Source organism: Phyllostomus discolor, chromosome 1, assembly GCF_004126475.2.
Source record: "Phyllostomus discolor isolate MPI-MPIP mPhyDis1 chromosome 1, mPhyDis1.pri.v3, whole genome shotgun sequence".
NCBI lineage: Eukaryota > Metazoa > Chordata > Mammalia > Chiroptera > Phyllostomidae > Phyllostomus > Phyllostomus discolor.
This window is the reverse complement of record NC_040903.2, coordinates 79,223,291-79,238,545: the sequence shown is the minus strand read 5'-3', so window position 1 is coordinate 79,238,545 and position 15,255 is coordinate 79,223,291. Positions and strand designations below refer to the sequence as shown.

The following is a 15,255-nucleotide window of genomic DNA, read 5'->3' as shown; positions in this document are numbered from 1 at the left end:
GTAACCTTGAGTTATGGATCATTTGTGGATAAATTTGACATGTCAGATATGTGTTTTGATATTGAAACAGTTAGTGTTTCCACTTGATGATTTCCAACTGTGTTCAGAGTTCCTGGCACAAAGCTATGATTTTGTCCTATTATTCGATAGATACTTTTGACCTGACATTAAATAATTTGGTCAGCAGAGTAGAGGATGACTTCAAAGTGTAAAAAAAAAAATGATGTTTGCTATGAAACAACTTCTGTCTTTACTCACCTGTCAAATCCAGACTGATGGTCTCATTTTTTCTTTCATACTTAATGCCAGTTCAAAAATAATGTATCAGTGTAGGAGCCACAGGTTGCATTTTCAGTGAGAAGTCTTCTACCAGTTTTGTTGCTTCTATTTCAAAAGCAACTGCAAACATGAGCTTAGGTTTTAGCTCTTATGGCGTGCTTCAGTTTGAGTATTTACTTTTTATATAATCAAGTTTGTCCCTCATACTACTTTAAAAGTAGGCCTAAATAAAATGGTAGAATTAACTCGACATTTTTGTGTGTTTTTTTTCATTAAAGTTTTGACACCTTTTAAGAAGCAATATTAATGAAAATACATACTTTATGCTTTCTTGAAGAAAATAACATGTTATTTTGGGGATAAATAGATTTAGTCCTAACTTATACAGAGGCAAATATTCGAGAGGGGACCCCCAAAAAACCTGGAATTTATTTATAAAAATTGTGTAGTTATTCTTACATGTGTAAATTTCAGTCACCTTCAAAGTACTCTCCATTTCATGCACTACACCTATCAAGACTTTTTTCCACTACTCAAAACAGTTTTTGAACTTGCTGATTTTGATGCCTTTTTGTGTTTTTGTTTTTTTTTTTAACATTGTATTTATTTATTTTTGGGGTGGGGGGAGAGAGAGAGAGAGAGAGAGACATCAATGTGCAGTTGCTGGGGGTTATGACCTGCAACCCAGGAATGTACCCTAGCTGGGAATCGAACCTGGGACACTTTGGTTCCCAGCCCGTGCTCAATCCACTGAGCTACGCCAGCCAGGGCTGATGCCTTTTTGTGTTTCTAACATTTTTATTTCACCTCCTCCACATTGACAAAAAATGTTTCCCTTTGAGGACTATTTGGCATCAGGGAAACAAAAAAGTTATTCAGAGGAAGATGGGGTGAATAAGGAAGGTGGGGCACAGGGGTCATACTGTCAGAAACTGCTTAACACTCAGTGTGGTGTGGGCAGGTGTGCTCATAAATCACCCATCATGAAATGGGCAAATGTGCTTAAAGAGTCTTCAAAAAAACTCACTAAAGCTGAATGCAGCCTCTTGCAACGATGCCAGCTGGTACACTGATACAGATGGGTTTCTAGAACAGTTACCTATCAGGGGAAGCCTGTACTTACAAGGGACTCACCCTCCGAAAGATAACTGGTTTTTTTTGGGTCCCCCCCTCGTTGACACTTTTCCTCTGTTGTCATCTGCTTATCCTGATTCAGAATGACCAATCAAAAAGAAACTATGGTTCATATCCCTCTTTAAATTTAACTAAGCTCACATCTTTTAGATAAGAGGTAGGATTGGATTTATGTCTTATTCAGAAATCATACCATTAAACAGTATGCCTCTTGCTTTGTTCTTGAAAAAATATTGAGAGGCCTGCTGAATTCAAAACAGCTTGACTCTCCCAGCCCACTTCATAAGTATAGCATAATGAAGTTTAGATCTTTGCATTTTCCTTGTTATAAATTACAGCTGTCATAAATTAAACAGTCATGTTTTCAATGCCTTAAGTGAAGAAATTCATGCTGCTTGGATACCTTTGATTTTTTTAAGTGACATATATATTGTTATATTTACGTTAATTGTGCGCAGAACTACACATTTCTTCCAAAGTTTCATACCTATCTCAGATACAAAAATAATTGTTTGTTTACAAAGTACAATATTAAATATTAGTGATTAATTAATTAGAAACCAGTTGTGGTTTTATGTAAATTCAAACTTCAATGTATTGGTACTTAGAAATAGAAATTATTGTTGCTTTGGTAAAGAATATCCACCTTATTCAGTAGAATTTTGGGGGTCATGCTGTTCTGTTTTACTCTTTTCAGCTTATTGATTGTGTGTGTGTGTATGTGAATGAGAGAGTTTTTTTCTTTCTGTTTAAATTCTGTTTCACTAAGCAATGTTGTATTTTTATTTAAAATTAATATTGAAAATACTGTAACTATTTAATCATTAAATTCTTACTTCAGTGATTAACTGAATTAAACTAAACCTCAAATTGTAGAGAATTAATTTAACATATTTATGTTAAAATAGCACATCAAACACATCTGATAATGTAAGATTTATCTGCTCCTTGCATGTAGAGAATCACCTTAAAAGTTATATTTTCTTTCGAATGTAGTGAGGGTGAATTATAGTTTAGGAGGCCCTTTTTCCAAACATAGTTCTCCCATAAACCATCTTGCTTCAGTGTTACCTGTAAATTGACTTAACAATATTTCTTGCTCCATCTAGTTTACAGAAGTGTTGTGTCAGCTGTCATTATAAAGTGCTGAAGAAATTTTGCACATGAATAATTACAAGTGTCACATCTTTTTGTAATGTGTTGGTTTCTATTTGTGACTATAGCAAACAGAGCATCTTAATGACACCAGCTAATGTTTACTGAGCATAGTAACTCAATTGACCCTTACAAAAAACCTGTAACTAAGCTGATACACAGAGACGCTAAATATTCTGCCCTAGATGACAGAGCCCATGAGTTGCCAGAGCTGGAAATTGAGCCAGTCTGGCTTCAGAATCTTAACCAAATGTTGTGAACAATGACAGAGATAGACGGCAGCAAGCTGCTTTAGATTGTGGGATGTTTTCTAGTAGGTTCTGAAGACAGCCTGTGTCTATTTCACATCCCTGGTGAAGTATTGAGTTTACCATGTTCTTATTCATCAGTCCTGACTTAAAAAAAAATCAAGGTTCATCAAAAAGACATTCATTCATGGCTTTAATGAAATTTATAATGGCATTGCTTTTATTTGTTAGTAAAATGTTTTTGTAACATCATGATAGCTTTCATGGCACAGGACTTCCTGAAGAGACAGATTTTCTCTATGTCCATTAATAGCTTTTGTGTTAATATCAAAAGTTTCTTTCCTCTTAAACTAGTAATGACTCTTGAGTTTGCATGCTATCTTTTCTTTCATGAATAGCACATTCATAGATTATCAATTGATATCATCCACAAAATAATATAAGTTGTATAGCAAGTAATAAACAGCTTGACCCTATATGAAATCCCTTTAGCTGTGTGTATTGCCTGATATTTAGCAAAGTTATAGTAGAGAGACCAAGATTATTTTGTTTTTATTTTGAAAGGCCTACAGTATGCAGCCTTTCTTCAGGACAGCAACCCCAAACAAGGTGAACTGATTTTGCACTACGTTATTTTACTTTAAATATGCTTAAAAATATTACATCTCTATCTTTCTTTAGCCTAGCTTAGTTAACTTGTTAGAATTGTTCATTGAAATCATACTATCTTTACATTGCTTCTAGTTTGGGATTTTGTGGTAATAAGTTTGCTTTTTAAAAATTTTCTTGAAGTATTAAAGTGACATTTCACATATTATGCTTTGATCAGGCTGTATCAAAGTAGTTGCTGACATCTGGTGAAATTCAGGGAAAATGCAGGCTTGGATTTTGGGCATACGTTATTGAGTATTAGTCAAAACACTTTGTAAATTCTATGTACTAAAAGAAAAATTGTAGGGAACTCTGCCTACAAATGACATAATTATATCATTTATACCTCAGAAAAGTGCCCTGGGTTCAGAATTCAGTAACTTTTAACTTGACTTTGCATGTTTTGTATATTCTAAACAGTTATTGTTACAGTTAAAAAAAATGAACAGCATATTCATTCCCTGCCCATACTTTCTGTTAGATCAGAGAATGGTTAGTTACATGTATTAGGTGAACAATACATCCAAATGTTTCTCAGCTTTTATTTCATTTGAATTACATTTTCATTTCTATAATTGTTATGAAAACTAGGTCTATCATGAGACATCAGTAAGGAAGGATTTCATTTGCATCTTGCTTTATGCGTGTGTCGGAGAGAATAAGGATAGAAAAAGGGAGGAGGTAATGTGGAGAGGTGTGCACCAAAATCACACTCTCTTGCTTCCTTCTCTTATTTTTCCTAGAACGTTTTGTGAATCACAGGAAGATTAATTAATGTAAAAATTTAAATGATGAAAGTTGGCAGTTTGTTTCTTTAATAATGAATCATGTATAAGCCACCAAAATCCTTTAGATATTTCTGAATAACTTTGAAAAAATATTCTGAAATAATTTTGTTTTACACTTGGAAAGAGTTCTGATATTTCAGAATAGAACAAAATATCTTATCTGCACTGGAAACTAATCAATCAATGATTTTCAATATAAAAATTAAAACAGCTAAAATTCATCTTACATATAAATAAACTTTGTGAAATGTTACACAGTGACTGTTTTAGTACAGCCAAGCACCACACATACTTGTCTCTGGTGCCTCTATGCAAAACTTGGTGAGGTAGATTTTTTTTTACGGTCATGCACAGGTTAATATTTTATGTCTAATCAGTATCTTAAGATTTTTTAAGCACCCTGACTAAAATTACTCCAGTGTAAGTTTATTACAGTATTTATATCTGCAGCAAATAACTAGAAATGTTATGTTTCTCTTTAATACTTTGGTCAGTAAAGACCACAATTTCTGAACTAAAAACAAACCAAAAAATTTACATTTTTGCTAAATTTACTAATGTGCTCTAGCCATTTCTCTGAATGTGAATCTTGGAACATTAGTAACTCTTTCCTTCTGAAGGATTGGGTAGTAGCCTTGTTATGTTGGTCAGGCAGTAATTAATACATTTTAATCTCAATGGCCAAACGTGTCACAGAAACAAGTGCTATTGAAGCCCATTTATTGGGGGAGAAATTGACTTAAGAGAAAACAAGAACACTGCTCAACTTCAGAAACAGAGTGTAGACAGTGATTTATAAAAAAAAGAAAAATGATGGCAGAGCCTATGTTTGGGATTTTAAGACCTTTATTGGTAGTGAATTTGATTATGCTAAATATAGGTTAAACTGTTGTTCATTTAGTTAACCACATCTACAAAAGAAAGCTGAGAATTAATCCATCACTCTTAATCCGGGTATTTTTTGACAAAAGCTAAGCGTGGTATTAATGAAGAATGAATTCTAAATTAAGAGAACTTACAACATCTTCCTTTTTAAATGGTTTTGGCTGGATAGAAAGAATGTAACCAAAAAAAAAAAGATTGAAGAAAACCTGTATACCTGTAGTTATGTTCTTTTATTTCCAGGAATAGTCTCAGCAAGAAAATAATCCTAAAAAAAAATGATCCTACTTCCCTTTTTGTTTTTTTATGGCAGTGTCCTTTGGAGAATGTGATTAAACCTTTAGTTCACATTTTCAATTTATTTTTCCAAATTCAACAGACCCTGAAAATTTGACAACCTATCAGAACATGGACATTCTGATTAATGGTTATTTTCAATAAAGCATCCAATACTATGGATTAGAAGATAAGAATAGTGAGCATCATCATTTATTACTATTTTCTTTGTTGCCACAGTGTGCTAATTAAATTCTTATATATTTTTTTAAAACAGAACAAAACAGAGGTTTGTTTATTTGAAATACTAAGGTATAGATGTTTGGGATTTAAAGTTCACTGAAGAAATTATTCTATAGATTATACTTTTTGAAAAAGGAGGATAATGTTAGAACTGGGATTGGCTTTGGACTTACTTCATTTTGGACTGGTTTTGCTATCAAATCACCTTAAGTTATTTTGAATATTAATATTGTTTAGGAAAGAATTTAAAATTTAAAGAAGCAAATTTCTAGATATTTTTCCCTCTTGTTTTAACACATTAAATGTCTAAAATTGTTTAAAATGCTTAACTTCTGATGGACTTTAGTTTCAATTTTGTTCTTAGTTATTGCAGATATTGACAAAATGTCATACGAAATTATTTTGTATTTTTTGTAGGACTGGGAAACAGAAAATCATGACTGGTATTGTTTTGAATGCCATTTGCCTGGAGAGGTGTTGATATGTGACCTGTGTTTTCGTGTGTATCATTCCAAGTGTTTGTCTGATGAGTACAGGCTTAGAGACAGCAGTAGTCACTGGCAGTGCCCAGTTTGCAGGGTGAGTACCTATATGAGCTTTAATGTGCTGGTCAGAGGGTTGGAGTTCATTGACAATAGCCGCACAAAGATACCCTAGGTGGTCGTGCCAGGTTGATGGATAAAATACTGGAGGGTGGGGGTTATCTGCTGAAATGATGGTATATGAACATAGAACACTCATAAATGGATATCACAGAACACATGACATATTCAGGGTATGGATTTTAGAAAGTTGTAATCACATAAAAGTACCCTCTCTTCCCTTACTTTACACTTGCCTCTGGATTGTGTGACTGCTTCAGTAAATAGCCTTTGGGGATCAAGAAACTCTTTCATACCAAGCCTGTTCAATGTGTCCTCTGCTACTCAGAAAACACAGCTAAAGGCGCATTGTTGGAGATGTCTGTATCTACTTTCCCTTTATATTCATGTAACATTGCCTTTATTTTTGTCATACCATGGGTTAGTTTCTTTTTCCTTATATTTCATTTGGAGGGTGGAGGGATGGAACAGTTGTATATAAAGCATTCTAATGTAAAATAAAATGAAATAGGCTGGTAGGTAAAATAGGTACTTTCCATAATTATTTTCATTCATATTATTTCCCCATTGAAAAGTATACATGGATGTGCTTGTGGTGTGTGTGTGTATACAAATGATGTGTGGTACCAAAATACTACATTACATATGGCAGTGGTGGTGATTAGCAGGGAATTACTTGTTTGTAACCTGTTTTATTTTGTACTTAAATGAATATACTTACTTGGAACCATGCAAATTGACCTGATTTCTAATGAGTTCAGTTAGTAAATATACTTTGTAGTACTGGAGTAACTTAAAGATTCATTTATTCTTCCAAAAAAAGTTTTGTCTTCATAATTTTCCTTCTCTTTAATATCAGCCAAACATTTTCTGCCAGTATGATGAGCAAAATGCAGTGTACATTTCTAGTCTTCCCTTAGTGCCTATGGTTTTGTATTACTAAAGTGTACTTCATCCTACCAGAATACTTGTGTATTCCACAGGCAGACAAAAGACAGTTGAGATAGCATTAAAAAATCATGTGTAGAGATGACAGTGATAAATCCCTAGATCTGAATATATCAGTGTCAAGCCTCAAGTTGTAGATATTTTCTTTGAGGTCTGCAAAAATTTATGTCTACAAAAAATTACTGTAATTGGTAATATGGGAATTGCATTTAATATTTATATTTTATTCTCATTGGTGCATTTTAAAAATAGATATTTCCTATTTTCTGGTAACATTTTACACTAAAGTAAAGAACAGTGAGATCTTAAGAACAAAAGCAATTACGATAATAAATATAGAAAAGAGATGAGGTCACTGATCAAATAATATGGACTCATGAACTTAGGAAATAGAATTCTGGGCATACTTCTATGTTTACAGCCATAGCTTTTTAATATTTAATATTTGATTCTTATTTTCATAGTAAAGAATTTAAACAGTAGCAGTAGGAGTTTTGAGGATGAATTAAATTTTGTTGTGGGTGTTTTAAATTCTTTACATAAAGAATGGAAATTGAACAGTTCTACATCTGAAGGAAATGTGTAATGCTTTTCCCATTAGAATTTACCATCAAGTTTTCAGATTCCATTTTCTGTATGTGTTTGCTCTACTTTTTACTGATTAGGTTTTTTTTTTTTTTAATTTCAGATAGTTGTACTGGCTCATAGAAACAGGATAACCAAAATGGAACTTAGCTTATCCCGTTCTATTTTACTTTATTTCCTCTGATTTTCTTTTTGCCTTTGTCAGTTGTAGGTATTGTCATATTGTGATATTATTACACTTACTGAAATGATGCTGAGTCAATAAAAAATTGTTACACATTTGTTTCATGGACTGTTAGCTGCTCTTTGGTTAGGCTCAGAAGACCTATGTCTGGATTGGGGTTTTATCTTCAGTTTTAAACCTTCCAAAGGAGGTTTTTTTGTTTTTTTTGTTTTTTTTTTTTAGAACTATTCTTACTTTAGCTGCTAGTTTCAAGAAAAAGATTGGTGTTAACAATTCTTTTCCTGGGAGAAATTTGAGTGGAATTCTAAACATCTTTAAAGTAAAAGTTTTTGCTTGATTCACTTTTAAACAGTCATTTTTTATAATATAACACGAGATTTAAATATTTGTGGACTAAGACAACTAAGGGACTGAAACTTTAGAACTGTAGTTCCAGACCAGAATAATGATATTTTCTATTTTTTTTATTAAAGTTTGGAAAGACTATAGATTAATTAGGTAAACTAATGAGGAATTTTGAAGATAAGATACTCAGAACCAAACTTCAATGCAGGTATAGCAAATAGTAGATAGAACCCAACCATTACTACCTAAAATTCAAGTTTAAAACATTTCTGGTATCAAATAGAAAGACTATTTTGTTTTCATATAATTTCTGCTCCTACAGCATTGAAAAAGTCACCAAGAATGTCAATTATAATTTAAAAAATAATAAGAGTACATGTGAGGATTCTTTTTTTTTTTTTTGGAAAAAAAATTTTTTAGATTTTATTTATTTATTTTTATAGAGGGAAGGGAGGGAGGAGGTATGGGGGGGTGAGAGAGAGAGAGAAAGAGAAAGAGATATCATTGTGTGGTTGCTGGGGGCCATGGCCTGCAACCCAGGCATGTGCCCTGACTGGGAATTGAACCTGCAATGCCTGGTTTGCAGCCCAAGCTCAATCCACTGAGCTACGCCAGCCAGGGCTAGGATTCATTTTTTAAAAAATATTTTTAAAATTTATTTTTAGAGAGGAGAAGAGAGGGAGAAAGGGAGAGAAAACATCAGTGTGTGGTTGCCTCTCAAACGCCCCACTTCTGGGGACCTGGTCCGCAACCCAGGCAATTGCCCTGACTAGGAATTGAACCAGAGACTGTTTGGTTCACAGGCCAGCACTCAATCCACTGAATCACACCAGCTATGGCATGATTCATTTTAAAAAGTCACTTAGAATAGCTTGTTTCTTACCCAGCTATCAGTTATTGTTACTAGAATTATTTCAGCTCAAGCAGCTTCAAATATGACTGTCTGAAATATTTTAAGACAACAATGATAAGAATTTTTCTCAGTTTAAAATAATTCAGTTTTTATAATTTTAGGAACTTCACAATTCTGAACATATTTCTTTGAAATGTTTGCCTTTCTAAAGATATTACAGTATTACTTTACAGATGTAGTAGATTGTAACTGAAAAATAGCCTGTGAATATCAAGTTAGCATTTTGCTTTGAAGAAAATTTGAGTATCGTTCTGTTTAACACTCTTGTTAGTGAAAACTCACTAGTTAAAAAAGGGAGATTTAATTTTTTTAAGTTGGCTGTAAAAATTCAAATAACTTAGAGGAGGATAAATAAAATAAATACAATTTTTGGAAATGCTGTTACACAGGCAAACATTCATACAAATTCCCCCCACCATCTATCCATTTCTATTTGTATCTATGTAACTTTATGTACATTGCTGGACGGAGCCAGTTTGTTTATATTCAGTGATGTCCCAGTCTGTTTCTAAGAATCGGAATGTGCTGTAATTTATTTAACCAGTTCCCCACTGATGCTTATTACATTGTTTCCGCCGTCCTGTCTGATCAGTAACATTGCACAGAAACTTTCTTGTTGAAGGAGTCTCGTTCATGTTGCTGTGTCCAGAATCGTGCCACACTTTCCACTTTGAAGAGCCATCTTCTCATTACTGGGTATATTTGAATTTTATATTGGGTATATTTGAATTTTGTATTCCTTGAAATAGCCATGAGTTTTCCAGGAAAAATAATGAGAAAACGTTAACTTTTAAGTTAAAATGCTTTTGAGATTTTATTTGCCTAGAAAATATATCTTTAAAAAGTAATATAGTCAATTGTATTTTTAAAAAGACTAATTAATTTACCTATATCTATGTGATTCTGTTTGATCATTCTCATAGGATAAATCCATTGAAGTGGAATTCTTAAATTTAAAGGATAGGCACTTGTAAATTTGTGATAAAAATTACTGAATTGTCCTGCAGAAGATTATGCCCAGTTATGTTAACATGAAAGTATTTTCCAATTTTTGTTGCTAATTTGAAAGGACACAAATGGCTGTCCTATTTTAATGTTGCTTCATTTTCATATATATATTTTCCAAATTATAACCTTATTTTATCCTTTGATGCTGTGGTTACAGAAGGCAGGCCTGGGTGGATATACAAGCCTCTGTGTGTGTCTGTGTTCCGTGTGTGTGCATACACACGCAAGCATCCATGGCTGGTGTATGTACCTACATTGGTGCATGCCTGTGCAAGCATAGGTGTGTATGTTGAGGGGGGGCATGTTCACGTTAGTGTTGTGTGTGCATGGATGTGTGTATATAAGTGTGCATGTACATGTTCATATGGGGATGTACATGTGTGCATGTACCACACACACTTGTTGGCTTCAAGTCCTGCTGGTGAACGTTATGATATTGTTAGAGTGCTGACTACGTGCAATTTTTAAAACAATATATGGGTAGGTTCATGTGTAATCATAAGAAACACTATGATCACCCCTGACGTTGGCACACCCTGTTGCCTTTTAGAGCAGTACTTTCTGGGAGACCTGTCTGTGGAGATGAAAAATGTTCTTTGTGGGCTGTTCAATAGGAACTACTGTCTTTGTGTGTCTGTTGAGCACTTGAATGTGGCTTGTGAGACCCAGGAACTGGAATTTAATTTTGCACATATGGCTGTGGCTACCTACTGTATTATACAGTGCAGTTTTAGAACTGTGTATTCCGAATGCCTGTACTACTCCCACAGAAGCACCTGGTAGAAAAGTCTGCCTCGTGACTGGCCTGGCATTTTTTTTCCCTGTCAGGCCATAGTTAGGACTTGGAAGAATTCTAAAGGAAGAAGGGTATAAATCAGCTTGCCCCTTGCCCCACTGTCCCTTGTTTCCTTCATGTACACAGCAGATTGTATAGCAGACACTGCTTCGTGGCTGTAAAATACAGTGCAGTGCACAGGTTAATGATTGTAATATCTGATACTGCTGCATTTGCTCTGAATCTGATACCTCATAAGTCAGAAAGTTAACTTTTGGGGAAAAGAAACTATGTATGGCCAAACAAATTAGTTGCCGCTTTCTAGCTTCACAGTTTTGAGATGTATTTTGAAAGTGAGCTCCTATTTTCTTTTGTCCTCTTTAACATGTTCATGTTCCTTACATAAATGAATATTGTTTTCATGACTTGGAGGAGTCATATTACTGTTCCTTTTAGGTTCAGATACATGAAAATTCTATATGTGGGCTAAAATTTGTCATTAGGGAGTAGAATTTTTGTGCTATGTGCCTTTACTGTAAGTACATAGAAAGTGCCAGAATAGGAAGACCACAGTTACCCTTTTCCATATTTGGGCCTCTAAAAGGGAATATTGATCTAATGAAATCCACCCAAATATTTTTATATTAGGTGTTTATATTATAATACAAAAATTTTATATTACAGTTCTTTATAGTCTTTAACAAACTTTGGTTCACTTTACATTCCATTTAAGACATTGTGAATTTTATATAAAGTACCAATGTAAGTCACAAAGAGAAGGGTATTCAAGGTAATATATGGGGGCATATTACTCCAGTGTGTCCTTAAAAACTAGAAAATACTCATCCCCCAACACATTTCAGGTGGCATTTTTAAGGATCATAAATTTTAAATTGTTAACATACAAATTATATGGTGAGTCAACCTAGCTCAATAAAATAGACAAACACAAGAAGCTGTAAAGGAAATGAAAAAACTACGTCAGATGATTTTATTAATAATTAAAAAATATATATATTGGTCCTACATCTAATCCAAACAGCTCTCCCAACTTTGTAGCTCCTGCTTTTCTGATGATCTAAGGTAGAGTGCCCCTTAGTGGTACTTCAACATTAACTGGAACTATTCCTAAAGTTCCCTATTGCAGCGTCTCTTTAAAATATATTTTACAAGAAACTTAATAATTTAAAAATACATATACGGAAAGAAGTCTATGGAAGGCATTTCCAGTTAACTTTTAAATCAGATAGTAAGTCCTAGATATCCTACTCCCCCCCGCCCCCCCTCAGTTATAGTAGACTTATTAGGCACATACTGAAAATGAAGGAATTGGACTGGTCTACTAAAACCAAACCAAGACTAAATTGCTATTAGGAGATCACTTAGAGTTTTATCAAATGGATACATACCAACTTTTCAATGTTAACTTAGTTCTGGTTAAAGTTATATTCTGAGTCATTTGCACTATGACCTGCTTGTTCAGGTAGCTAAAGAAAAAGTCATGATGAAAGCTGTTTCTTGAAACTGGAGATAGAAATTTACTTCTGAATTGATTTTTCATTCTTGGGAAGGTAGGCAATATAATTTTTTAAATTCCAAAAGTCAGGAGAATGCTCATTTAATATTTACAATTAAATGGGACAAAATGCTAAATGAAAATATTTTGAACATAAATTCTTTATTGTTTATTTTCCATGAAACTGACACTGTTCTTTCTGGTTAGTCTTCCTTTGTTAATATGGGAAGTTTATTAATATTTTCATCCTAAAAGTAAGTACCTTTACCTTCAAGACACATATTAACAAATTGGGAATGGAGATTTGATTTTTAAGTAAAATAGAAGTAGAAGCCATGTTTTAGGGGAGGGGTTGTCTTTTTTTGTTTTTTAGATCGATGGACAATTACAGTATTGAATACAAATAAACATGGAATATTTAGAACATTTTTAAAGCCAGCTGAATCAAATTACCTTTTACTAACAAAGTAGAAAATTAATTTGAAAGACCTATGTCTAAATCAAGTACTTTATAATGCAGTTTTACCAATCATCACTGGCCTGAGTAGAGGAAAACATAATGGGAACATTGATAAAGCCAAACAGTTTTAAAAATTGCATCTGGGATATAAAACTGTAAAATTCCACATAGTGTTACATAATCTCTTTATAAAACTACCTGGACCCAAGCAAGAAAGAAAAAAAAAATGCCCACATTTTCTAATTGCCTTACCATGATGAATTTACCAATGTATGGTCAGGAAGGTTTTGGATATGGCTGTGAAATGTTTTGGGTAGTGGTGTATTTTGTCTTTGTGATATATGTGTTTGGTGGCTTGTTTAGAATCTTAAACAAATTGTATCTTTGATATTTTTTAAGATTTTATTTATTTTTAGAGAGGAAGGGAGGGAGAGAGAGAGGGAGAGAAACATCAATGTGTGATTGCCTCTCACAAGCCCCCCACCAGGGACTGGCACATAATCCAGTCATGTGCCCCAACTGGGAAACAAACTGGAGGCCCTTTGGTTTGCAGGCCCGAGCTCAAGCCACTGAGCTGCAACAGCAGGGTATCTTTGATTTTTAATTCTAAGGGATTGAGGATATAATATAGGTGGGCTGGGTTCTATATTAGGATGGTTACTACTTAATCTAGATAAACAGAAAGCTCATTTAGTGTTTTCAGCAATGATGAACTGAAAATAATACAAAGGGCAGTTTCCTTTTACAAGGGTGGGACCCCCAAAAAACGGAGTTATCTTCAGGAGGGCAGGTCTCTTGTAGTACAGGCTTTCCTTGATAAGTGAGTGTTCTAGAAACCCATCTGTATTAGTGTAGTAGTTGGTGGTGTTGTGAGAGGCTGCATTCAGTTTCAGTGAATTTTTTTGAAGACTCTTTCAACACCTTTGACTGTTTTGTGATAGGGGATTTCAAAGCACACCTGCCCACACTGTGCTGAATGTTCAGCAGTTTTTGACCAAAAACAGAGTGAAGCCCGTGCCCCACCCTCCCTATTCATCTGATCTTGTCCTGAGCAATTTTATTTTTGTTGTTCCCCCTGATGGAAAAAGTCCTCAAAGGGAAACATTTTGTTGATGTGAAAGAGGTAAAACAAAAAGCAGCAGCAGCACTAACAGGCATCAAAATCGACAAGTTCAAAACCTGTTTTGAGCAGTGGAAAAAAGTCTCAATAGGTGTAATTGCATGAATTGGAGAGTACTTTGAAGGTGACTGAAGTTTAGACATGTAAGAATAAATACACAGTTTTTTATATATAAATTCTTGGGGTTTGGGGGCTCCCTTGTATTGTCTGCAAATGCATGAGGTGGGAGGGGGAGATGTGGACAGGTGGGCAGGTAGTATTCCCCTTGGCTGGTGTCAACCTGTGTGAGCAGAGAACAAATAATACTCATTCCTTGACCTGAAAACAGAGAGATGGGTAACTTATTTTCAGAAAATAATGGAAAGATTTGCTCCACTGAGGAATGCATTCTCTCTCTGCCTTTTGAATCTTGTTCTTTTAAAAATTAGTATTGTGTAGAAGGTGAGGAACAACTAGATACACAACCTGGTTGCATCAAGTTTCTCTGAATGTGCCTTTTCTATTCTCTAGTTCTTATAATATGCCACAAAGGAGCTTAAAGTTATCCTTCAAACTGCATTTTAATATTGAATGATAAAATTTCTGACATACATAATAACACTCCTCTCTGTAGCTAATATTTCAGCAATTTTTGTGAATATGTGGATGTAGTGGATTAAGAAATGCTACATATTTTTACAATACCAGTTGGTTTTGTGGCCTGTAGAGTTTAGAGATACTTTAATAGTTTGTAAGTCATCCAAGACTGAATGCTACAAAGCTCAAAGCTGATTATATCATCTGGACTTAGTCATAAATTAATGACCTCAATTAGCACAAAGAGCTGAGTTTATAAAAATTAATAAATATAGATCCTGGAGTAGCACTCAGTGCCGTTTGTAAATTGGTTGAACAAGTCTAGAAACACTATGCATTAGTGGCTTTGCAAGACCAATTTGCACACAGTAGGAACCAGGGGCTGTGAGTGGAGCTGCGTTTGCTACCATGTTCCAGGTTATCCACCTCAGGACATTCTTAGTGGTTTATGTTATCCTTAGAGTTCCAACTTGCAGTTGTGTGTAAGAAGACATATTTGCGACAGCTTAAGAGATGTTTAAAAACTTAAATTTACCTTTCTTTAACTTAAAAAAAAAGTAAGAACTA

At 34.1% G+C, this 15,255-nt stretch overlaps 1 protein-coding gene across 21 annotated transcripts in view; it reads left to right on the top strand.

The window, feature by feature from the left end:
- The window catches only part of ZMYND11 (zinc finger MYND-type containing 11), a 143,019-nt gene that overhangs the window by 92,380 nt on the left and 35,384 nt on the right, over positions 1 to 15,255 (top strand). For 8 of the 21 annotated variants that reach the window (XM_028507219.1, XM_028507215.1, XM_028507214.1 and 5 more), the window contains one exon: positions 6,074 to 6,235. The exons of 6 other annotated variants lie outside the window; for them this stretch is intronic. In XM_028507219.1, coding sequence (XP_028363020.1) covers positions 6,074 to 6,235 — 162 coding nt within the window. Of the gene's footprint in view, positions 1 to 3,380; positions 3,426 to 6,073; positions 6,236 to 15,255 lie in introns of all 21 variants that reach the window. 7 more of the 21 variants (XM_028507210.1, XM_028507213.2, XM_028507209.2 and 4 more) reach the window with 1 other exon arrangement.